Below are 25,555 nucleotides of genomic sequence, written 5' to 3'. Positions count from 1 at the left end.
TTTGCCCTGAATGTAAAACAATCTTGGCCCCTGTCCAAGTAAACAGGCCTTGACACATACCTTCATACCAGACATATAGCTTCCTCTTCAATTGACCTTTGAAACCCACCATTTAATCACCTTTAAAATCAAATTGATAGGAAAATATTTCTATGAGTTCTAGTGCTTCACAATGTTACAATCTTTTAATAAAAATCTTCTAGCTAATGGCCATCTAAATCATGTAAGGAAAGAAGCAGATATGTTAGTATCACAACAGCTGAACATGCTATAAATCAAGTCAATTTTAAGGAGAGGAAAGTTGGTTACAAGTCAGTGAGCAATGGCAAGGGACAGGAGGAGACTTGATTAGTCAAATATTCCAAAGCCATCCTCAGTAGCGGTGTCTGAATTCAACACAACTGGCCCACAGACACGTAACCATAGCAACAAGAAGATCTGAATGTTGAAGAATCGTAGCCTCATTTTGCCAAATTTTTTCCTCTGTCTCATTCAACTTTTCGCCTAGAAAATAAGCAGGCAATATGAGCACAAAAAAAGCATTGTGTGCTTTCCATCCTCTCTCATCTCCATCTCCATCTGAGGGGATGTTTGTGGAATCTATACCTCTCTGTCACTTGCTTTCATCTGTCGTCTGTTAAATTCATGACCCTGAGTAAAACTCAGATGTCACTGTTGCTAAGTCATGGATATCTCCCAACCACAGCATATATATTAAGTTCAATTTTAAAAGCTTTCATCGAGACAAAAACCTCCTCCAGCATCAACCTAAAAAACTAAATTCTATGTGCAGCAGAAGCAAAATGAGATTATATAAAGGCACTACATTTGCTCTATTGTTTGTTTTGCACTTTGAGAGCTTGCAGGGCTTTCCGGGTCAAAGGAAAAGAAGGAATGATACAGCATGTCACTGGCTGCACCTGCAGGAACTTACTGTTATTTTCACGAGATGGTGGCAGAAAGCAGGACAGCTTCATCTAGTTACAATATGGCCTAGACTGTGACCAGTTTTCTTGTTCAGAGACAAATGTAATAATTATTTTAGTACTAAAAAGGGTAGTTAATTCATATAATATATTCAGTGTTGGAAAGGTTACTTTGGAAATGTAATAGGTTACAGATTACAAGTTATAACCCTATTTTAAATGTAATAAGTAGAGCAACTCTTTCGATTACTTTATTAAAGTAATGTAACTTTCCATTTGATTACTTTTTAATACATTTTCTAAACTGGTCTAAACATTTTCAAACATTTAAAGCAGGCAGGTTTAACCAGTAGGACTCAACACCGATTACTGTCAGACTTTCAAAATCCTTATTCACTTGCACAGGCACCACAAAATCAGACTTTAGCACCTCTGTGTACTATACTGTACTATAAGTTATATACTAATTTAAAATCATAACAATATATAGTTGAAATCAAATCATTGTATAGCTATGACAGGAAACACTGGCATCTAACAATGCTTTGGGACATACAGATTAACAAACAGTTAACTTAAATAAATAAATAAATAAATAAAGCATATACATAAAACTACATAGGAAATAAAACCGTTATCGAATAAGCATGAAAACACCTGAAACATCGGTGTCTCATATTTTAGAGCAGTCAATGCAATTTGGGAAAATATCAATTAAATTTGTGTGTGAAAATATTTAGATGTAACCCCCTTTGTAATCGTTAGCATTTGTGTAAATAACTGTAACAGATACATTTTTTTGTAATTAAATTATGTAACTCCGTTACATGTAACTAGTTACTCCCCAACACTGAATATAATATAACATAATATAATATAAAAATGTATTTAAAGAGTGCTACCCACTTGGGATCAGGTACAATGTGTGTGGAAAAAAATGATTAAGGCATAATAATTGATCTTTTTAAACACTTTGGCGTCAATGTTTATTTAGTCATAACATAAAGTAAAAAAGGAAAGAATGTTACGAGACAAAATCGACATAAAATGAAGGACAAAAATCTCCCTTTTAATTTAGCCTTTAAAATACCTTGATTGAGTACTTGATATACAGTATATAATTGCGACCCATCTGTAACTACAGCAAGCATATTAAGAGTATGCATGACATTTATGAAGTCGTTGATAACCAAACATGTCTTATGATATTTATAATAAAACCGAATTGAATGGTGTTTTGAAACTTTTAGATGAAAAACATGTCACAATGTATGCTCATTTTATGTCAATTCTTTGGTGATAAGTGCCATTATGATTTACTGTATGAAAAATGGCTTACAGTATGGCTCACTGGGATTGTGTGCAATATGTCATTTGTACTTTAAAGTGCAAGCAGCTAAACCTTACTAAAACTGAGCAAGATTCATGTACACAATACCAAAAATAACTGTAAATGTAGAAAATACTACAGTAATTAACTCACACATTTCCATAAAAAGACCATTGTTGCTATTTGATGTCAAAATATAATGCTGATCACTTTTGAATACGGGGCATGAGACACTGCATTTTCAGGAACAGTTTTAGTCTTAAGGCTCAATTCGATCATTGGTGTTCAAGTATAAAAAACATGATGCTCCATTCAAGCATCATGGATGAAGGTTGTGAGATGTGAGATGGCTCTATCAGCCTCACCCTAGTCACACAGGGGCCTAATTCAGGGTTCTTTTGTCATGGAAATAAGGTTTTTCACCTCTTTATCCAAACCCTTGGCTTCCACTGTGTGGTGCATTATGGGTAATTCGTAATCTCCATTCTGTCCAATAAGTCCCCTCAGTCCTCTGCCTCCTCTTCATCTGTCCTTTTGGATTTGAGCCGCTGGAAACAGTGGATGGTGGAGGCCAGAAAGAAACTGGCAATAATGGCTGCCACCGAAATACAAATTCCAGAAAAAATGACTATGAGATAATCAGTGAGAGTCAACAATCCCCGACACTCCCGGAAACTGTCCTCAGAAAGCACACTGAGGGACACCTGCCGCCCGTCCCCTGGAAGAGAGCACTCCATACCATCTAACCCTGGAACAGAGAAAGACAGAGAGGGGAACACTTAGTATTGAACACGCACAATCTCAGAAAAGACCTTGTGGTGTATCTAGATTAGATTTTTCTTCATTTTACTTTTTGTGTTTTTGGACTAAAAGATAAAGGATATTTTCAAAGTGCATTGAACATTTGTGTCAAAAAATTAAGAATTACTTAAAAACAAATATTATTTCACATTATCTGACCTCTTTATTTGAAATCCCTTGATAAAAAAGGGCACATTGAATCTTTTGGTGAAGAGTCTATGGAACATTCAGTTTAGTCTCTCATGACTAGTGTTCAGTTACCGGACTTGTATGAGTTTCCAAACCAGCTCACATGTCAGGTCACTAATGTCACAAGCATCCTTATCATGAACCAACATTATCCGACTTTGACCAAAGCACCCACTTTCTGTAATTTTTAAAAATCTCAACAATTTCAGCGTATTTCACATCATATGATGATAAAATGATTCTAATGAAATTAGAAATGTTTCGTAAACAGCAATCCAGTATATTAGAATGATTTCTGAAGGATCAGGTTATGCTGAAGAGTAATGACTGCTGAAAATTCACAGGAATAAATAACATTTGAAAATATATTAAAATAGAAGTTATTTTAATCTAATATTATTTTTGATCAAATAAATACATACTTTGTGAACAAAAGCTAAAAATATGTAATTACACATCGCTAATTAATTAAAAAGGTTTTTTTATTTTTTTTATTCATTTTTTATTTCACTGTCTGTTTCAGTATATACTTCCCATTTAATTTCTTTTTGTTCAGCTCCTTAAAGGCCATTTGATGGTCACATATCCAGACAGCATATCGCTTCAAAGGATAATAAATGAGCAAGCAGACTTCATTAACACACTCAAAACTCAAGGCTATACACTCCATTTGAACATGTGCACTAGCACTCAATGCCATTATATTCAAGTGCCATTATATTCACGCCCTCTGATGGCTGAGCTCCACCTATGAGCTTGTTTTCCAAATTCATGCTTGATTTGCAGTGGAAAACAAAGTGTTTATGAGACCGACATCTGTTTGAGATCAGGTTTAAAAAAGGCATCTATATGAATTATTACTAAATAGAATGTTACAGAAATAAATAAACATATTATAATAATCAGTACACAGAAATATGCCCTACTATAGAAAAGTGGTATTATTACTTGGAAATTTTTGTATCTAGCAATAACACTGCAGCTATGACTCAGAAAACTCCTGTTACATAACGGCAAGATAAGATGCGAGATGGGATGCTTTCCAATTTTGTTTGGCTTTTTTTCCCTCTCTTTATGAGAAACGTTTGTGAAATATTCCTCGTTGGTGTGTATTTAGATTTTCACAGAGGGAGGTTTAATCTCCTTTCAGCTGTGTGATCAGCGGACACCAGATGACAGATTTGAAGCGGAACATCGCCTACGTAATACAGCCACGCTGACAGACAGACACAACAGAGCAGCAGAGCTCCGCAGCCCCATCTCGCCTCTAATTGCATTCACACTCAAACCCCCTTGTGATTCTGTGTAGCCGTTTGTGCTTTGGCAGAGAGAAACTGGAATTTGTGAGGTAAAATAATAAGAAATGGCATTCTCATCAATATAAACCCAATGCCACCATGTTTGTTCATGTCATTGGCCAAAGTCAGTTGACATCATCATCAAACGTGTGAGGCAGTAAGTGCGGATGAGTCACTTCATCCAGAAGGGGTTTTCCACATGCAGGGGATTCAGTGACCTCAGCCTCCTTTGTTGGGTCTGTCACGTGGCCGTTTGCCCAGCTCTACGAGCTCATCTAATGTTTTATCACGCCAGAGCTTCAGTGTTTTACGCTGGAGATCCCCCAGAGCGAAAATCACAAATCACCAACACGCGCGCACATGCTTTTACCCATTTAGAAAATTCTCACAGCGGCCACAAGCTCAGTCAGCCGACTAGTGTCGTCTAGCCTGCTGTCACCACATATGTGTAACACGAGGAAGACACTGGCATGTTCTTATGTTTGCATCAGTGAAATGAATCAAACCTGAGCTTTTGTAGTGTAATACAGCTGAATATATGAATCCCATTATCATTAGGTCTCTCTATTCAGATTACGCTGATTTCATTCAATACATTTGATGTGCTCAAAATCCTGTAGACCTGAAAAAATCCATCTTGTTTTATTGTTTTTTTTGCTACAGTTACAGAATGCATGCATTACTCGTGGTAAACCTCTCAGGCTCTGTCTTTGACCTTTGAGGGTTGTTTAAAGAGTTGTGTGTGTGCCTGTTACATATATGTATGTCACTTCACATGCTTTGCTTACATACTCAACAGTGTATTTGGTGGAAATCTTGGTTGTTGCCCCTGAAAGACTGAATATCCAATTACCAGGCAACTGAAAGTGTGCCAAAAGTGTGCTATCATCAGTATCAGATTCAATGTTGGGTTGAATAATGGATGTAACGTGTTCATACATACCCAAGTGCCAGAATTACAAAGCTGTAAGGGAGTTTAAACTAGTGGCCCCTGGACTATCTGAATTAAAGACTACATTATGATGGATTCTGAGTTTTTCATATAATATTTTAAAAATTGTGTGTCATTTTTGTTTCTTGAGTTACAATTAAAACAATCTAACTGCCAGCATTTATAGCATTATGTAGCTATGTAACACCACAGTTTAATTGCCAGGAAATGAATGATGAAATACATACATTGAATACTATGTCAATTTTGGTAGACATGACTGCCAAATATAAAAAGTAAATAAATACTAGATATCTGGAATGTCTAAAATATCTTCACATATTCTAAACAATATGGACTCCTTTGATTCTACCCTGTATTTGTTCATCAATACAGAATGTAATTACATTGAATTTAAATTAATTTAAATGTTGCAATAAAAGGATTACTTGTAGAGAATTGTGTATATTCTTTGACCACAATGAAACAATGCCTCAACGTGCAATATCTGCCCATAACATTTAGAGTTTCGCCTAAATGTCATGTCCCCCTTGCTTAAACCGACATATACAAGTGCATCTCAATAAATTAGAATGTCGTGGAAAAGTTCATTTATCTCAGTAATTCAACTCAAACTGTGAAACTCATGTATTAAATAAATTCAATGCACACAGACTGAAGTAGTTTAAGTCTTTGGTTCTTTTAATTGTGATGATTTTGGCTCACATTTAACAAAAACCCACCAATTCACTATCTCAACAAATTAGAATATGGTGACATGCCAATCAGCTAATCAACTCAAAACACCTGCAATGGTTTCCTGAGTCTTCAAAATGGTCTCTCAGTTTGGTTCACTAGGCTACACAATCATGGGGAAGACTGCTGATCTGGCTGAAGCTGGCTGTTCACAGAGTGCTGTATTCAAGCATGTTAACAGGAAGTTGAGTGGAAGGAAAAAGTGTGGAAGAAAAAGATGCACAACCAACCGAGAGAACCGCAGCCTTATGAGGATTGTCAAGCAAAATTGATTCAAGAATTTGGGTGAACTTCACAAGGAATGGACTGAGGCTGGGGTCAAGGCATCAAGAGCCACCACACACAGACGTGTCAAGGAATTTGGCTACAGTTGTCGTATTCCTCTTGTTAAGCCACTCCTGAACCACAGACAACGTCAGAGGCATCTTACCTGGGCTAAGGAGAAGAAGAACTGGACTGTTGCCCAGTGATCCAAAGTCCTCTTTTCAGATGAGAGCAAGTTTTGTGTTTCATTTGGAAACCAAGGTCCTAGAGTCTGGAGGAAGGGTGGAGAAGCTGAAGTCCAGTGTTAAGTTTCCACAGTCTGTGATGATTTGGGGTGCAATGTCATCTGCTGGTGTTGGTCCATTGTGTTTTTTGAAAACCAAAGTCACTGCACCCCTTTACCAAGAAATTTTGGAGCACTTCATGCTTCCTTCTGCTGACCAGCTTTTTAAAGATGCTGATTTCATTTTCCAGCAGGATTTGGCACCTGCCCACACTGCCAAAAGCACCAAAAGTTGGTTAAATGACCATGGTGTTGGTGTGCTTGACTGGCCAGCAAACTCACCAGACCTGAACCCCATAGAGAATCTATAGGGTATTGTCAAGAGGAAAATGAGAAACAAGAGACCAAAAAATGCAGATGAGCTGAAGGCCACTGTCAAAGAAACCTGGGCTTCCATACCACCTCAGCAGTGCCACAAACTGATCACCTCCATGCCACGCCGAATTGAGGCAGTAATTAAAGCAAAAGGAGCCCCTACCAAGTATCGAGTACATATACATATAAGGCCAACAATTCACTAAAAAAAATTTTTTTCTTTTCTAAATTGGTCTTATGAAGTATTCTAATTTGTTGAAATAGTGAATTGGTGGGTTTTTGTTAAATGTGAGCCAAAATCTTCACAATTAAAAGAACCAAAGACTTAAACTACTTCAGTCTGTGTGCATTGAATTTATTTAATACACGAGTTTCACAATTTGAGTTGAATTACTGAAATAAATGAACTTTTCCACGACATTCTAATTTATTGAGATGCACCTGTACTTAGTAAAGACACGGTAACAATGTGTAAGTATACCTGCTGGGAAGACAAGAAGTGTTACTTTGTCCATAATAAGGTCCATATTGTTATTTTCTTTCATTTTAGCTTTTTAACCAAAGTATCATATATTATATAATTATCCTCAAGACTTAATAGTAAACTCAATTTATGTTTTGCTAATAATCTGCAAATTACACAGAAGAAGCGACATTGATAAAAAAAATTAAAAAAATGTGCAAGGTCTATAGTCTGGAAACATTTGTGAATGGGTGAAAGGGTGTTGTTTACAAATACAACTGACCTTCTTTGTCACTGCTGACAAAGGAACAAACATCCTGTTCATGTTAACTTAATGGGTACAGTAAATATTATTACTCTGGAAATGGACTCAATTAAATGATGATGTGATTTAGAAGATACAAATAGAAAATGCAATACAGTCAGATACGATCTCAGTCTCATAAGCTACAAAATAGTCAAATAAACTTCAAATGTCTGAGGATTAAGCAAATATTTCTCTTAATATGGAGTTTAATCCAATCACAAAGATTCACACCTATGACGTTAAGTAAATTCTGTTAAAAATATGTGAATTGAGACTTCAAATCAAAGTATTTGGTTACGTATCCAAAAGTAAAAATGTTCATTTTAATATGAAATGCATATATTTTTGTATTAACTCACTTTTGTACTGCACAAACAAAGATAGTTTTTTAAAGGTTTTGTTGTGTAACAAAACCACTACACATGTTTCCAGCACTTGGTTTGTATACATTATATAAATGTGCAACCAAATTTTTTATATTGACATGTTCGGAACTTGCAACCTAATGTTACATTAGTCTCTTAAACAGACACCGGGAAAGAAAAGTGACTTGTGCTTCTAAGGGACAGTGAGGATCATGCATATATATTTGATGTAGCTGTGGAGCTTAACCTTGGACTAGTGGTAAGTGACCTAATGACCAACGGATACTGTAATCCAAGGAGTGTATTTCCCTCAATTTTGTCCTTTAGTTACCACTCAAATTAACGTCAACAAAGAGGACAAGACATGAAACAAAATTAGGGAACATGTTGTGTGGCATATGTTTCATGAATTATGCACTAGAATATTTTGCATATTCTAGTGATCACCTACGGTGTGTTGACCTCTTTGTCTTGGTTTGAAAACATTCTCATGCATTATTGAGCTAAACACAAGATTCAGTGGAAGCATGTAATATCACAAGTGTTATAATTTAAAATTTTACTTTCGATTGAGTGATTCAAGACATTAATCAATTGAATTACTAGCCCATCATGCTAATGTGACAAGTCAAATGAGTTATCTCTCAGCTGTAAGCAACCAATGGGTTGTTAAGCATCTCTATCCCAAACAAAATCAGTCCACCCACATGTATGTCCTAGTCAGAAAGTAGATCTAAAGCATCAACACTTCTCACCCTCAGATTTACTGACCCTTTGGATCTTTCACAGGTGAACCACCACAGACTGTGAGGGTTAAAGTGATTCAAAAGGTCTTTAGTGTATGAAAAAAAAGTATGACATTATTTCATGCAGATCAGGAAAGAAAGATTTAAGCAGCTTACCAGTTGGGAGCTTGTGACGATTCTCCAATAGCCACAGAAAGAGTTTGGCAAAGTTGCAATTGCACAACCAGGGGTTCCCTTCCAGGCGTATCACCCGCAAAGAAGGCAACTGGCTCAACACCTCAACGTCCAGGCCAGAGAGGGCATTCCTCTCCAGCTCGAGCTCTCGTAAGGAGGTGAGGCCCGCAAAGGCGTCCTTGCTGACCATATTCAAATACGGATTGTTACCCAGTCGTAGCTTGATCAGACTACGGGATTCCCCGAAAGTTCCCGAGGGGATCTCAGTCAAGTTGTTGCTTCCCAGGTCCAGGTAGACCAGTCTGGAGGATGTGGTCAGAGTCCCAGGCTCCAGCCTTGTTAGGGAGTTATTCCTCAGATCCAGGTACACCAAATCACTGTAGAGAACCAGGAAATCAGAAGGGATCCAGGGAATCCAGTTGTTAGACAGAAGGAGTCTCCGTACGTCCAAAGGGATGGAGTCTGGAAGACGGGTGAGTCCTTGACCTGTGCAGTCCACGGTGTGATGGTCTGGACACAAGCAGCTGGATGGGCAGTTGTACCCCCAAGTTAACAAGGTAGAGGATAGCAAGGCAAGGAAAGGCTGAAACCAGCGAACACATGAGAACATTGTCAAGAGGATGCGAGGTGAAGGGGAGATCGGGGGGATTAAGAGAGGGAGGTTTGGAGAGGGGTAGAGGAGAGGGGATGGGGTAAAGGGTCAGGGGGCGAGATACTAGGAAAGGGGACAGGGGCGCATCTGGAGATGACAGGAGTCAGGGTTGTCGCGAAGGCATCTTTCCTTGTCTCCTAGATTGCAATCTACAAAGGCTCAAGCAACAGCAAGCGGCTACAAAGACACGGAGCTCTGTTTTCCACGAGATCATGTAGCAGGCAGTGTAGGTCGTGTGGCAGCCCGCTGGCTCTGAGAATGAAAGGGGAGGAGAGACAGCGATCGAGAGAATGTGGGGAAGAGAGAGAGCGCGCAATGCAAGGGATTAGCAGAGAGGTAAACAGAGACGAGTGAACCAGAGACTGGGAAGCGCTGGGGGCATGGAGAGGGGAGGGGAGTGTGACGACTGAAGGGGAGGTGTAGCCCACTCGGTTTACCCACAGTCGAAAGGGAATTCTGATTCTTTAATTCAATTGTACACTGTGTGTTGATCTGTATCTTGATCCATACGCTTCTGCTCTTGAATGCGTGCCAGCTGAACTGTGGTGCCCATAGCACATTTGACCCAAGGCTGTGGTTGCAATTCTAATTCCATCCTGGATAAATGGCTAATGACTTGTTGGCAACACATTTGGCTTCTTTTCTGTTGTCCTCCGATTCAGTCAGCGTAGTGCATAATTTTATATTCTGGCTCCATTGCCATGGTGATGGATGTGACGATTAACATGGGGCTGTGTGCATACAGATTACTGCCCTGAAAGTGAGAGATGGTGACTGTGAATAACTGTGTGAACCTCAGTGAAGATGATCATCGCATGCTACAAATCAGAAATTGCATGCAAAACCTTCCGACCGTGTCACAGCTGCACAACTCAGACACACTTGTTTACGTCCTGAACGTAATGGCTGTCCTGAAAATCGCAACGCTTTCAAAAAGTCCACATTTTATACGAATTGAGAGGAATACAAAAAGATTTTGACAGTACCTCTTCTCCAGTGCGCTCATGAAAGCGGTCATTACTCATCGCTTTTCCAGCTGTTGTTGTTTATTTTTGTCGCTCTGTGTTCTGAATTCATGTTTACTCCTGTGCTGCTGTAAATCTTCAGGCAAATAGAACACATGCTGTGACCACAGACAGCTTTCCTCTTACATCACACGCACTGGAGAATAGCATGGCACAGCCCAATGGAATTACACAATACTCCCATAGGTCATATTTTAACCTTGACCTTTCTGGCAGGCATCACCAGGGGAAAACAACAAAAAAAATACTTGCCTTTGACCTTTTTCATATGGCACATCTTTGAAAAATATCAACTTGAAATGTTACTTCCCCCGGTGTCCCTGTAAAAGAAACAAATGTCAGGTTCATTAGTGCAAAGGAGGGTAGGTACAGGATATCTTCTCAGTAGGGCATTTGGCAGTGTCAGGAAAGCCGTGCAGATTTTCCATTCACAGTTAAAGTCTGACACATGAATAAATGATAAATATCATGAGCAACATACTGTTTGACACAGCTGGGCTGAGGATAGGACACAACAGGAAAGGACACAAACAAAAGCTAATGCTACTTACTGCGATTTGAAAATGTGGCTTGCGTGCAAGACAATAAAATGTCAACTCTATCTCTCAACCAATTCGTACGTATTTTACGAGGTGGCTAATTCGTACAAATTTGTATGACCTCACTCATGCGATTTTTGCACGATTTGTCTAAACCCCAATGACGGGTAGATTTAGGGGCGGGGTTAGGGGTAGGTAATTCGTATACAAATTGGGGAACTCATAAAATACGTATGATTTAGCAAAAATCATATGAATTTGTACGAGTGAGGTCATACGAATTCGTATGAATTAGCCACCTTGTAAAATATGAACAAATGGCCATGAGATGGAGTTGAAAATGCCGATAACTTTGTGTGCCTTGCTTTGGCAGAGTTGAGTTGATTCATTTATGGAATCAAACTATTCATCGTCAAGGAGGGTGCATGACAGGGCTTAGTGGAGAAGATCATCCAGCTCGTATTTTCTCACCAGGGTCTTTAAAGAGAAACATGAGATAATCCCATATACACATTCACACACTGCAAGAAGACCATGTGCCAGCACCCCTAAAAAGAACACCTGTCAGCCTCGGCTGAGGACATGGTGACACACTTTCCTTCCAGGTGCATTCTGGGCCCTCACTCTGGATGATCCTCACCAACATGCCCAAGAGCAAGATACTGTCACCCTACTGAACCTAAGCCATGTTGAGACAACTGGCCACAAAATAAATAATGGAAAAAAGCACCGATAGTCACAAAATATGAATGTCTAGAAAACTAGGACACCCACTTAAATGCACAGCATCGAAGTCCTGACTACGAGGGATCAACGAAACTGGGCCAAGTCATTAAAGCACTTTCAATCACAACAGTACTGACAAATTCAATTTATGTGGATATAAGTGCACCATGGTATATGTAGAATTACATGGCCACATATTTAGTACTGATTACCGGATTTATATTTCATTGGTGTGGTTTGTTGTGGTGGCTAATTCCACTGGGATTAAATAAACACCATTGTCCACTGCAGCCAATGAAGTGATACTACAGTTATCAGATGGGCATGACACAGTTTGATCGTGTTTCAAAGATTAGCCATCGATGCGACTTTACTTGACCCCTATTTGTCAAGACTGTGAGTGCAAAACTGGTGTCCAGCAAGCTACCTACAACATTTAGCACCACCAAATTAGTTGAAAAATGTTTCCAGAACACTCCCCATGTCTGCCATTGGTGGATTAGTCACAAATCACCTGCAAAATGGAATTAATGAATGACGATTTAGAAGGAACAACTACTGGCAAAGAACAGATGGTCTGAATTCAGGCTCCACACAGAAGCACCCAGATCACAGCCCAAGGTTTTCTAATCTTTCTAATACTACAGTTTGAGAAGCTTATTCCCTATCTCTCTTTCTCTCACACACATACACAGACTATTGACAGCTCAGTAATTTGTTTGCTATCTGGGTGACAGTAGAGGATGCAATCAAAACAAGACTGGGCTGGATAGATGGCAGGAGGCGTAAGTCTTTAGTTCAACTGGCAGAGCAGGTTAAATGCCGATGGCTTTTGAGGGATGAGTTTACATGCCTGCAGAAAACACTTTCCAAATGAACTACAGGAGAATAAAAGGTATAGGGGGGAAAAACATAGCAAATTAGTGGCATTTCAAAAAAGCTGAAATTATCTTGGCAAGAAACAGATCAAATATAGGTAATATTTGCTAAATATTGAGAGACCTGTGACAAACATTTTTAAAGATAATACAGCAGCATACCATATCAGAAGCACATTAATCCAAGAAGAAACAATTCTTGGACAAAAAGCCATCTGTCTTAAAAAGTTAAGAAATAAATACAAAAACATTAAATCATAGCATAAAATCAAACATTCAGAAATGATGCGTTCGGATTAGAAAAATACTAACAAAATGTACATATAGCTTTTTTCACATTTTGTGGTTTCTCCAGTAGTTGTGCTGCTACAGTAGATATGTTTCTAATAAGCATGTCAACAGACCTCATTTTGCAGCCTACAGCTCCCCCTGGTGGTCTGGAGCAATACAACAACACAAAATAATCATTTAGACTTTAGAATCATTCTGTAAAAAATAAAACACTTATCACATGACCCATGACACTGACCCTTGCTCCATATTTTATTGAAGAAAAACATAACGGGCCACAAATGTTCTTTCATAGAAAATAAACCAATAGCAATACTACAAATTATTTAACTGTAACATCATTCACAGGGTTACAGTAAATGTACATTTATACAAAATCCAGAGCCTCCTGCTTCACTCACAGTGGTCATGGTGGACAGTACAGTGTGTGTGTGTGTGTGCGTGTATGACGAGTCAATACCAATGAAAGTGAGTGCATACTATGCATGTACATGGCCTAATCCACAGTCATATGTTTACCACAAAGAAAAGGATCTTTTATCGAATAGAGAGTGAAACGGAAAAAATTGCCACATTACAATTAAAAATGGTAAAAAAAAAAAGTTATACATAAAGGTATTTTCTAATATATTAACATATGTACATTCTTTTCATACAACCTTATGTTCTGTCATTATGGTAATGACATATTGTATATAAAATTTTTATTTTTTTTTAAAATTTAAATCACAATGACAGTCCACTGAGCCTGAAATTATAATTTTTTATTCCCTTTATAAAGTTGATTCCTGGTGCTTTCGTGAATTGTTAAAGTTTCAATTAAAAGGGAAAGAAGAAATGGTTTTGCAATAATAAATGATGTTGCTAACAAATCATTGCACTTTCAGTTTACATTTTACTATAGAAATTTACCCAACACTCTGAAAAAAAAAAAAAAAATGCAGTTTAATGTAAAATGAAAGCATGGAATATAGATACGGGCATATTTACCTAAATATTGCAGCACATAACTATTAACAGTTATGAGTTTGTCAGGCAAAGCTTTACAAAAGGACAAAGCAGCCTGTCTCACATTAAAAGTCAGTATGCCTACGGAGGAAAACAAGCAAAGGTCGGTAAAAGAGGTATTAGTGCTGAGAGAGCGAGAGCGAGTGAAACAAAAATGTGTGAGATTCAGACCTATTAAGAAAGTGAACAAGAGTATTTCTATACAAGTGTAAAGTGTTTAGACGTGGAAGACCAGTCAACAAGTTGATAGGAAGCACATTCACTTTAGAGAGACGGTGTCACAGTGTCAAAGTGTCAACTCAACAACTATTTTGGGTTACAAATGTGCCGTGCTCCAGGAAGAGCAACAGACAAGAACTGCTTATTAACCAACACTGTATATACTGAAAACAACAAACAAGCAAGCATGTATTTTGCAAATTACTTTACAATAATGATGAATATGTCATGAAGTTTAATGTATCAAACATGTCAAAGATATATAAAAAAAAAGAAGTATGGTCAGTGAAGCTTTTTCACTTAGTCCAAGCTCATACTGTCAAAATGACCTTTGCCACACCACTATAATTCAGATAAACTGCACAAAACTATACAAATAAGACAGCATATTGAGGTTAAAATTCATAATTCATAAAACATATCTTTCAATAAAAGCAGACTTTAAGTCTTTTCTAATGTGTCTTTAGGTCTCCCTCTTTTCATCTCATTCTTTAATTTCGTAAGCTGCTCTTTTGTGTGTGCAGTGCTTCAATTGTGACAAGAACGTAATACTATTTCATGTGGACAGCAATACTTCTACAAACAGGGTACAAAATAAGGCCCGAAAATGAACTTGGACAGGCCAAATCCAAATTTGAAGGGGGAGACGGGGACATTTAAACTAGTGTTCAAAACTAGCTATTTTTATGCTAATCTTATGTTAGATAATAGCTTGTCAAACATTTAATAATTCTTACAACAAAAACATTGGATTAGTGCCTATAATGCTTTTAAAAAAAAAGTAATTGGACAACATATTGTACCCTATTTGTGAAGTGCCAGCATGTATACATACACACATAATTATATATGTATACATATACATAAATACAAGAAATTGTTAAAATATCGAAAGAAAAATGTGGGGGGAAAACTTTTTCAAAACATGACATCTAATGAAAAATTAACACTTAGGGACACTTACTATTGGGATAAAAAATAAACATCAATTTAAATCCGGCATGCACCTCTATTATATTCTGTCGCCAGGCTCTGTGAGGAAATCAGCACATGAAGTGCTTTCGATATGTGACTAGAACATCTGTAGTACAACACTGGTGCATGATTATATGGTTAATTGGAAAGTATTGGTGTTAAAAAGTATAAAACAAATAAATAAAACTCATGAAGAAAATAAAAAATATCACATTACTTTGTACAAAAAAAACAAACAAACAAAAAAACATACCGAACCAGTACTGGTTGCTTTGCCAACTATTCACATAGTTCTATAATAGTCCTCATATTGGCAAATTCTGCCAGCACAAGATCCATCACATGGATCATTCCTCATCATACATGAGCATCACACATGTATAATTGTTTCTCCTTTTTTTCTTGCTATTAGTCCATTGTCCATTTCAGATGCACACCAAAACAAAATTTTACATTTTAAATGATCTTGTCAACACATTTCTGGTGAATATGGTTAAGAGTAAAGGGGCTATATATAATCAAAATCTGATTTAATCTCATTTAATGAGATTGCAGATTTACCCAAAAAACTAACAGCCAAAATAACGTGTAAGTGGCTACATTTACATGCATGAACAACCTTTTCAACCCTTTTATTCTTCATATGGAAACGCCATGAATAAATTTATACCCAATATAACACTATCATAAAAAGGTGACTGCATTTTATTCTTATTCTGTGAACTGTGACATATTCTTCTAATATTTGAATTTTAATGGATGCATTTTATAAATGCTTTTTTAAATGGACCCAGAAGGTGCTCAAAAATATTTTCATTTGTTGATTTTAGAACTAATGAACTTTAGCAAAAATAGTTACTCGGCAGGTGATTTGCAGGTAATCGATAGCACACAATGTAACAATAGAGAAAGCTGCTTAGAGCAAGCAATTTACATACAAAAGGCGATTATTTTTATGCAAAGGGTACATTTAACGAGGCCGCCACCTTAAATTAGAAATGTATTTTTAAATGTCTATTAAATAATAGATATACCAACATGAGAGGCTTTTATGTGGTTTATTAGAAATACTGCAAAGTCAGAGATAATACTGGAACATAAACTTGCATGTAAATGCAGCCAGAATGATATTTATGGATAATTTTGGCCATTGCAAAGACTACAGCTTGCCTTCAGTGTGCTGGTGCTGTATCAAGACCATAGCGGTCTTGCAGGGATCTGTTCTTGATCATCCCCAGAGAAAGTGACTACTGCTGGGCTCTGGACACAGGGCTCGCTGAGGGGGACGTCTTTCTGTGAGAAGGTCCACAGGGGTCTGGTGTGCACAGGCTGGTCCCATCCTCCACTCTTATGAATCAAACCTCCACTGACTGGATCTGGTTCATTTGGGCTCGCATCATCTGCACACTGTTGAGAATCTTCTTCTGGTGGCCCGCTAGTGTGACTCCCACCCTCATAATGTCACTGTGAGGACAGAAAGAGGGCGTCAGAGAAGCGACTGCATAATGTCACAGTAAAAGAATGATCTAAGCAGACAAGACTATCAATCAAATTTACAGTTATAGGTTTCTGGTGGCTATAGCATCTGGTTCTGTAACTTAGTAATGAAAATGATTGATTTGTATCTGTTGAGCTGTATGGAAGATAGCGAAAACATACTCCATAGTCATCTGAGACACGGCTTCAAAGGTAGTAAGGTCTTCATTGGCAAAGTTCTCTTTGTACTGGCCCATTTTGATGGCGTCCAGCCATTCATCCACTGTGCTGAAGCTGGAGAAGTCTGGTGTGCTGCGGTCCAGCAGAGGTAGATGTACACTGTAAAACACCCACAGAATCAACATCTCTACAGGGTTCCTACACATTTTCCATTTCAATATTCCATACTTTTCCAGACTCAAATTTCCAAACCTTTCAGACCACGTGACCCTGGACCACAAAACCAGTCATAAGGGTAAATTTTTTTAAATATTGAGATTTATACATCATATGAAAGCTGAATAAATAAGCTTTCCGTGTGGTTTGTTAGGATAGGACAATATTTGGCTGAGATACAACTACTTCAAAATCTGGAATCTGAGGGTGCAAAAAAATCAAAATACTTCCTTAGCAATGCATATTACTACTCAAAAATTAAGTTTTGATATATTTACGGTAGGAAATTTACAAAATATCTTCATGGAACATGATCCTTACTTAATATCCTAATGATTTTTGGCATAACAGAAAAATCGATAATTTTGACTCATACAACGTATTGTTGGCTATTGCTATAAATATACCCGTGCTACTTATGACTGGTTTTGTGCTCCAGGGTCACATATTTAACATAAATGGTTCATAGAGCATTATTTTCAGCATTGAATTTGGTATATAGTGCAGTCATCTGTAAATATTTGTATTTTCTCAAGGGTTTTTTTTTTCATTGATGTTCTCTACGTGACATTAACATAAAGAACCCCTAAAATAAATAATAATAATAATAATTTAAAAAACAAAAGAAAAAAACCCCCAGACGTTTACATACACAACTTTTTGCATGCTTACGCATTACAGTTTCTAGTTTTATATAACCCATTTCCTTTGTGCATCACTGCCATCTTATGAATAAAACAAGAGCATGGATGAACATGAAGTAATAGAAATCTACTTGCTCAAATTTAGGCTTTTCTTATGGTAGTACCTCTAATATTAAGACCTAATGACCTGGAAAATATTTAAATCAAATCCCATGCTTTTCCAAACCCTGTAGGAACCCTGTAGTCTCTAAAATGGGACTTAAATCATGAGTATTCAAAAATGGATTCTGCTTAATTATAAAAAAATATCTAAACACCACCTGACCCAGTTGAGCACATTCAAAATGACAAACTACATCTGTAACATGCACTCAAAACAGCAATATTGTTAAATATTAATACAATTTAAAATAACAGTTTTCTATTTTAATATATTTTTCAAAGCAATTTATTCCTGTTATGCAAAGCTGAATTTTCAGCAGTCACTACTCCAGTCTTCAGTGTCACAGGATCCTTCAGAAATCATTCTAATATGCCGATTTGCTGCTAACGAATCTTTAAGGATTTTTTTAAATAGAAAGTTTAAAAGAACACTTATTTGAAATACAATTTTAACATTATAAATGTCTTTACTGTCACTTTTGAACAACTTAACGCATCCTTAAAATATTAATTTTACAAATGAAAAAAAATAAATAAATCTTACTGAACCCCAAACTTGTGGATGGTAGTGTATACTAAAAATTGTAACAAAAATAAAGCATTCTTGATGAAATAGGAGTCTTTTATGGACAAATCATGACCTATTTTTGAAACCTGTTTTAACCTGTTAAACCTTATAAAACAATACAACTTTGTTTGCCCATTAACATTAGTTGTTACTCTTCAGTGTTTATATTTTTGATACTTCTTTGTGTATTATATACTATATATTATGTATTGTAATATTATGTAATGTATATTATGTATAATATTATATAATATTGTGTATTATATAATCTGTATCTGTAATTCAATTTATTATTTAATTTAAAAATGATAAATTGGTCATTTTCTGTATAAACACTATTTCTTAACTTAAAATAAATTTTAAGTTTAATTAATAAATTTAAAATAAAAAATATACTCATCACTTTAAAATGCAAATTAGGCATGCTTTTTTATTATGATTATACAGTTCAGACTGACAAACTGAATATGATACAGTGCTCAATGCTTGCTGCCCCCTTCTAGTCTGTGTTGACCCAGAATAAAATCTCTTACCCTGAAGAGAGAGGGGTGGTGGCCTTCAGGCTGCCAGGATTACGGATCATTTTATCCAGAGTGTTAACAATCTGATTGAATTTCGGACGGTTGTTTCTGTCCTTCTGCCAGCAGTCCAACATTAGCTGGTGCAGTGCATTTGGACAGTCCATAGGAGGAGGTAACCTATAATCCTGTTCAATAGCATTTATTACCTGAATTGATGGGAAGATAAATGACTTATTAAGCATGTTATACTTAATAATACATCCATATAACAATACAATAAATGTTTTAAACATGTTCTTGTATGCACTTTCATATGGTGTTTAATGACATTGCTTGCCCACTAGGGGACATCCTTATCCAGCTCTTCATGAAAAAAGCTAGATGAAAACTATCATCTATAATCATCAATATATAAGAATTGATTTCATACATCTTGATTGCTCATGTCCCAGTAAGGTCGCTCTCCATAGGACATGACCTCCCACATTACGATCCCATAGCTCCACACATCACTCGAGGATGTGAACTTCCTGTATTGAATGGCCTCGGGAGCAGTCCATCGTATTGGAATTTTCCCTCCCTGTGTGGACATTGAATTTAGTTAGGAATATTTCATTAGCATGAAGTATTAGGTGCTGCCACATGACCCATTAAACACACACTCACCAGGGCGCTTGTGTATGTAGGATCTGACGTGTCATCTTCCAAAAAGCGAGAAAGCCCAAAATCGGATACTTTGCAGACTAGATTGCTGTTAACCAGGATGTTGCGGGCAGCTAGATCACGATGTACGTAGTTCATGTCACAGAGGTACTTCATGCCAGCTGCAATGCCACGCAGCATGCCAACCAACTGGATGACGGTGAACTGGCCATCGTTTTGCTGAGATGTCATACAGAGAATACAGAAATATGAAATATATTAAAATATAATCAAATTATGTGTTTAAGACAGAGGATACACATATGTTTCTTCTCTGGATTAAGGAAAAAAGCATTTCTAACATTTTAAAATCAGTCTTTCTAACAAAACATCTTTGTTCTGTGAGCTTGTGTCAAATTCTTGTGGCGAAACATCTGGACTTCAGTCCAGCTGTGCCTCTTGGCAGACACATCTGGGCCCTGCCCAATGGGATCCTGGGTCAGTTAAAAACAGCACAAGGACAAGTGCCATCACACACTATGAAATAAAAAGCTTTAATAAATTGGTTTTAGGACAACGTGTGGGCAAAAAAATATAGTTATTTTTTATAGTTTATAGTTATTTTTTAAATAGGTGGCAAAAATCGAAATTTACAAAGTTAAAACCCGATGTAGCATGTAATCATGATTAAATCGCAGGTGCAGCCTAATTAAAGGTGCACTCGATTTTTTGCACTTTTAAAAAACCCCCACTACAGTTCAAAAGTTTGGGTTTAATTAATTTCTTGGGTTTTAGAAATAATGCTTTTTTTTTCAGCAAGGATGCATTAAACTTATCAAAAACGATAGTAAAGATATTTATAATGTTACAAAAGATTTCTCTTTTAATTTCTTTTAAACTTTCCATTAAGTTTCATGTTTTTGACAGAAATTTTAAGAACTGTTTTCAACATTGATAACAATAAGAAATATTTCTTGAGCAGCAAATCCGCATATTAGAATAATTTTCAAAGGATCATGTGACACTAAAGACTGGAGTAATAATGCTGAAAATTCAGCTTTGCTATCACATGAATAAATTAAATTGTAAAATATATCAAAATAGAAAACAATTATTGTAAATAATAATATTTCATAATGTTTCTACTGTATTTTGTGATCCAATAAATGGAGCCTTGGTAAATACTGTATAAAAGAGGTCTTTCCAAAAAATAAAATCTTAAATCGACCCCAAACATTTGAACTGTGGTGTTAATATTGCTTTAGAAAAAAAAAAAAAGAGTAAATGTTTACAATCATGTATACTTAAATAAAATAGCCATATCATTAAATCTATTATATTCTACATAGAGCAGGTCACCTCTTGGTGGCACGTGTGTTGAGATTACATAAACAGACGAATTTTACTGCCATTGGACAATTTTACTTGTGAAACAAATTAATGATGGGTAACTGTGAAAACAGCATTTGAAGAGTTTACTTGCAAAAACAATTTTTTTTTTTTTTTTTCAAAAATCATGTTTTTTTATTGTTATCATGTTTTTACTGTGTTTTATTGTGTTAGTTAGCTGTGTTTTTTTTTAAAGTTATTTATTAACCTAATCAAAATAACCCAATTGCAGTTTGACTTATATTAATTGGAATGCACAATGAAAAAACATGATTTCTGAAAATTGTTAAAAACGGAGTTATCTGTTTTCACAAATAAACTCTTCATTTCTAAAATGGCATCGATAGCTGAAAATATTTTTTGCATGATACTGCATCCACACCACTAGGTGTCAGTAAGTCCAAGACAACTTCTACAATTTAAGCGCACGCTGCTGTTGTTATTTTCTTGCAGCAACACTGAAATTTACCCGAAGGAAAGAGTCCAATGATCCATTTTCCATGAATTCAGTGATAATCATTACTGGCGTGCTCTTGGTCACCACTCCTTCCAGGTGGATGATGTTGGGATGGTCAAACTGCCCCATGATGCTGGCTTCACTCAGGAAGTCCCGCCGCTGCTTCTCCGTGTAGCCTGATTTCAGAGTCTTAATGGCCACCAGAATCTCCCTCTTCCCAGGAAGCCTGAGATTACCGCTGCATACCTCTCCAAACTCACCTGAAAAGTTCAACCATTAAGACCAGTTGATTCCATCTCAGGAAAAGTCATTTATAATTCAATTAGATGAAAATAATTAAATTAGCAGCCTGATTTACTAAAACTTTGTTGCTCCTTTAACAATAATTAAAGGTATGAACACAATAAAGGCTCCAGGCTTTTGCTAGATTGCAGCTGCTTTCTAATTAACGGTTGATTTGCTTATATGCACTCGACTAACTAGATGAGATGCAAAGATGTTGGTTAGACTGCAAATTAGCACTCTATGCAATTAAATCTATGCATATTAAAGTATTCCTAATTTACGTGAAAAGTGACATTTACCTGCACCAATGACTTGCTCGATTTTCACACAGGTCACATCTATTTCTTTGGCAAACTCACGCACTGCCTCATTGGGATCCTCATATGTGAAAGGATCAATGTAGATCTTCATTCCTGGAGACACTTGGAAAAAGAAATAGGAGCTGCAGCGTATGCAACAGAAATACATTGCCTATACTGTAAAAATTACATATCAATTATTCTTAAAAGAAGGGATGGGAAAAAACTTGAAATTTCACTTGAAAATCAGATCACAAACTTAACACAAATGTACAAGATCATTTTATTTTCTTATTTTAGCATAATTATATTCTTATATATATTGTGCTTATATTTTCACAACCAATATGTCACAGACATAATTTGAGATTTAAGTATACATTAACCTGAAAAATTAATTTATTTTAAAATAAATGTTTTTTTTAGTGCTGTCAAACGATTAATCGCATCCAAAATAAAAAAAATTGTTTACATAATATATGCGTGTGTGCTGTGTATATTATGTATATATATTTCAGAAAAATATTTTATGTTTTTATATTAAATATATTTATATATAATATAAATTATACGAATATAAATATATATGTGTAAATACATGTAAATATTTTCAAAATATATACTGTATGTGTGTGTGTGTATTTATATATACATTATAAATATACACAGTAAACACACACATATTATGTAAACAAAAACTTTTATTTTGGATGCGATTATAACCGCGATTAATCGTTTGAAAGCACTAGTTTTTTAAAGGTTTTGTCCCATATCTCAAGAATCAGTGAAGTATATTTATCTAATTAAATTGTCTGTCAATATTATAATACCCATCAATGACAGAATCATATGACAAACAAAATAAATGCGAAAGTTGGAGTATTCTGAGCATGTAAGCGCTTTTGGGAGAGGAAATGAAGTAAAAATTAATTATGGTTTGTGCATGTACAGCACATGCTGAGTCAACTAGCACATTTTATCAATACCATATGAACCACTTCAATACACTGGAGTTCATAGTGTGGTATTGTGTGGTAAAATCTTCAAATAAGTAAAGTTGTGCCGTGGTTTAAATGTTATGTTTATATGTGCTGTGCAGCATTCCGCTGTTTTCATTTATTGACTTGAGCCTTGTTTAAAAAGATCAAGTAAATATTATAAGCACAAATGAAATATTATAAAGTCACTGAATGGTTTACTCACTGTGGCCGCTGGTGTAATGCTGAAGCTTGTCCGTGTATTCAGATTCTGTCCTGTCACTACCTCTCCTGATGAGACCCCAACAGGAAAAGAAGAAAAAGTCAGAAAAAAGGGGGCTACACTGAAACACTATTTCTAAGTTTATAAGAAAAAGAGGAAACCAAACATCTGTTTTGTGTAATCTATTCCAGATCATGGTAAGTAACAGACTCACCGATTACAGACGATAATGAGCACAACCACAGCGATGAGAAAAACAACACCAGCAGCAGCAGAGCCGATTATGAGGGGCAGTTTCTCCTGCAGGCTGGAGCTGTACTCCTCTTCAGATGTACACATGGTGGACACAAAATCAGATCAGTTTTTGTGCCTTTGTGATTTTTAAATCACAAAAAAGGCTATAACATTTATTTTGGGGGAAAAAAACGTCGCTTTGCATACTGTCTGTACTAAAACATTTCCTGCTTTAGCCAAAGACATTTCAGGTTTTGCAATAGAACAGCACACTTTAAATATGAATACTATCATTTAAAATTCACAGAGGCATTTTAATCTAAATGTTGGCAGAAAGACATGATACACACACAATATACTACCATTCAAATATTTAAAGGTCAGTGTAATTTTTGTTTTTGAAATAAGTCTTTTATGCTCACCAAGGCTGCATTTATTTGATCAAAATACAGTAAAACAGTGATATTACTATATATTATATAATAATAATAATAATAATTATAATTATTATTAAATTATGATTACACTATTATTATTATTATTATTATATATTAGGGGTGTATCAGTACACGTATTCGTACCGAAGATTTTTGGTATGGGTCTATAGGTTCGGTATTCGTACAGTTAGGTTTGCATGTGTACCGAACAAATACAGTTTTATATATAGTTACTTTGACAAAAAAAAGTTTCATCTTTCAAATGCTGAAATTTTTTTTAGGAAATTCAAACAATAAATGCTGTTCTTTGCTGTGGCACGACAGATTGCTGTTTAAATGGTAGTTTAAACTGCAGCGCAGAGCGTGATCATCCCTTCCTCTTTACTACTAGTTTTAGCACAAAATGAACATGTAATCGCATTTACATTTACCTCAGGCAAGTCATCCACAGCTTGTTAGTTCGCTAGAGAAATGAAGGCTAGAGAAGAGAATTTCGTGAAATATTAGACTATATACTCATATTTTACTTTAACTGTTAGTGATGTCTTAATTATTTAATGTACTGTATGTTTAAATAAATCTGTTATGAAACGAGTTATGACTGCCACAGTGTAAATGAATATATTTCAACAACAAATTGAAATTTTTATCATTTTCTGTTTTAATATATTTTAGAATGCAGTTTATTCCTGTGACAGCAAAGTTGAATTTTCAGCAGCCAATATTGGTGTAAACAAAATGGCACGTAACTTTGTGCAACTTTATACATTTTTCCTGGGGCTCTGCAATAAATAGAAAGTTCAGGAGAACACCATTTATTGGAAATAGAAATCTTTTTTTTAACATTATAAATGTCTTTACTGTCACTTTTGATCCATGTAATGCATCCTTGCTGAAAATATTTTTTTTCAAAAACTTTCTTACTGACCCCAAACTTTTGAATGATATTTTACGCAGAAATATGATTCAATTCGTCTCAAATATTTTTGTATTTTTGTACAGTATTGTTGAAGTCTTGGTTCTGATTGGCTGACAAACCTTCTTAAGCTGTTGATTCATCTTCAGCAATTGACTGTCAACACTTTTTACATGTGTGACACCTTAATTATAATTTGTCAACAGTCACTTTCTGGATTTTGTCAGACATGCCACAGAACATTCTAATGCCAGCTAAACACAAATAAATGTGTTTCCAAGTAGCAAAGTGCTCCTTGCTGTCAAATGTTTCCATTTTCATCAAATTGAACATGTCTCAGATTAGTATTGAGAACAAGCAGCATGCTGTGATGGCTTGGCCACTGGCTCATGTTTCTGGCTTTGCCCTTGGCACATAGATCTAAAATTGTGGTTAAAGCTATTTAAGAGACCAGAAAGCAGTTTTTGA

At 36.0% G+C, this 25,555-nt stretch overlaps 2 protein-coding genes across 7 annotated transcripts in view; both read right to left on the bottom strand.

The window, feature by feature from the left end:
- Positions 1-1,563: 1,563 nt before the first annotated feature.
- lrrc38a (leucine rich repeat containing 38a) lies at positions 1,564-10,898 on the bottom strand. 2 transcript variants are annotated; one of them, XM_058763964.1, is made up of 3 exons: positions 10,787-10,898; positions 9,131-10,554; positions 1,564-3,004 (listed from the first exon to the last, which is right to left on the bottom strand). In XM_058763964.1, exons 2-3 carry the CDS (start codon positions 9,756-9,758, stop codon positions 2,760-2,762), a joined length of 873 nt encoding a protein of 290 aa, XP_058619947.1. In that variant the 5' UTR covers positions 9,759-10,554; positions 10,787-10,898; the 3' UTR covers positions 1,564-2,759. The 2 variants fall into 2 exon arrangements, with proteins under 2 accessions (XP_058619947.1, XP_058619948.1); XM_058763965.1 differs by lacking the exon at positions 10,787-10,898 and having other exon boundaries at positions 9,131-10,759.
- A 2,602-nt stretch (positions 10,899-13,500) lies between these two features.
- The window catches only part of ephb2a (eph receptor B2a), a 73,249-nt gene continuing 61,194 nt past the window's right edge, over positions 13,501-25,555 (bottom strand). For 4 of the 5 annotated variants that reach the window (XM_058763859.1, XM_058763861.1, XM_058763863.1 and 1 more), the window contains exons 8-16: positions 23,715-23,823; positions 23,504-23,568; positions 22,301-22,423; positions 21,729-21,976; positions 19,895-20,110; positions 19,659-19,808; positions 19,241-19,434; positions 17,121-17,276; positions 13,501-16,925 (exon numbers count right to left, since the gene is read on the bottom strand). In XM_058763859.1, the coding sequence (XP_058619842.1) occupies positions 16,817-16,925; positions 17,121-17,276; positions 19,241-19,434; positions 19,659-19,808; positions 19,895-20,110; positions 21,729-21,976; positions 22,301-22,423; positions 23,504-23,568; positions 23,715-23,823 (1,370 nt within the window). In that variant the 3' untranslated portion in view covers positions 13,501-16,816. The remainder of the gene's footprint in view (positions 16,926-17,120; positions 17,277-19,240; positions 19,435-19,658; positions 19,809-19,894; positions 20,111-21,728; positions 21,977-22,300; positions 22,424-23,503; positions 23,569-23,714; positions 23,824-25,555) is intronic. The other variant, XM_058763862.1, reaches the window with a different exon arrangement.

Source organism: Onychostoma macrolepis, chromosome 23 (assembly GCF_012432095.1).
Source record: "Onychostoma macrolepis isolate SWU-2019 chromosome 23, ASM1243209v1, whole genome shotgun sequence".
NCBI classification, from domain to species: Eukaryota; Metazoa; Chordata; class Actinopteri; order Cypriniformes; family Cyprinidae; genus Onychostoma; species Onychostoma macrolepis.
This window is presented reverse-complemented; position numbering and strand designations above follow the sequence as displayed.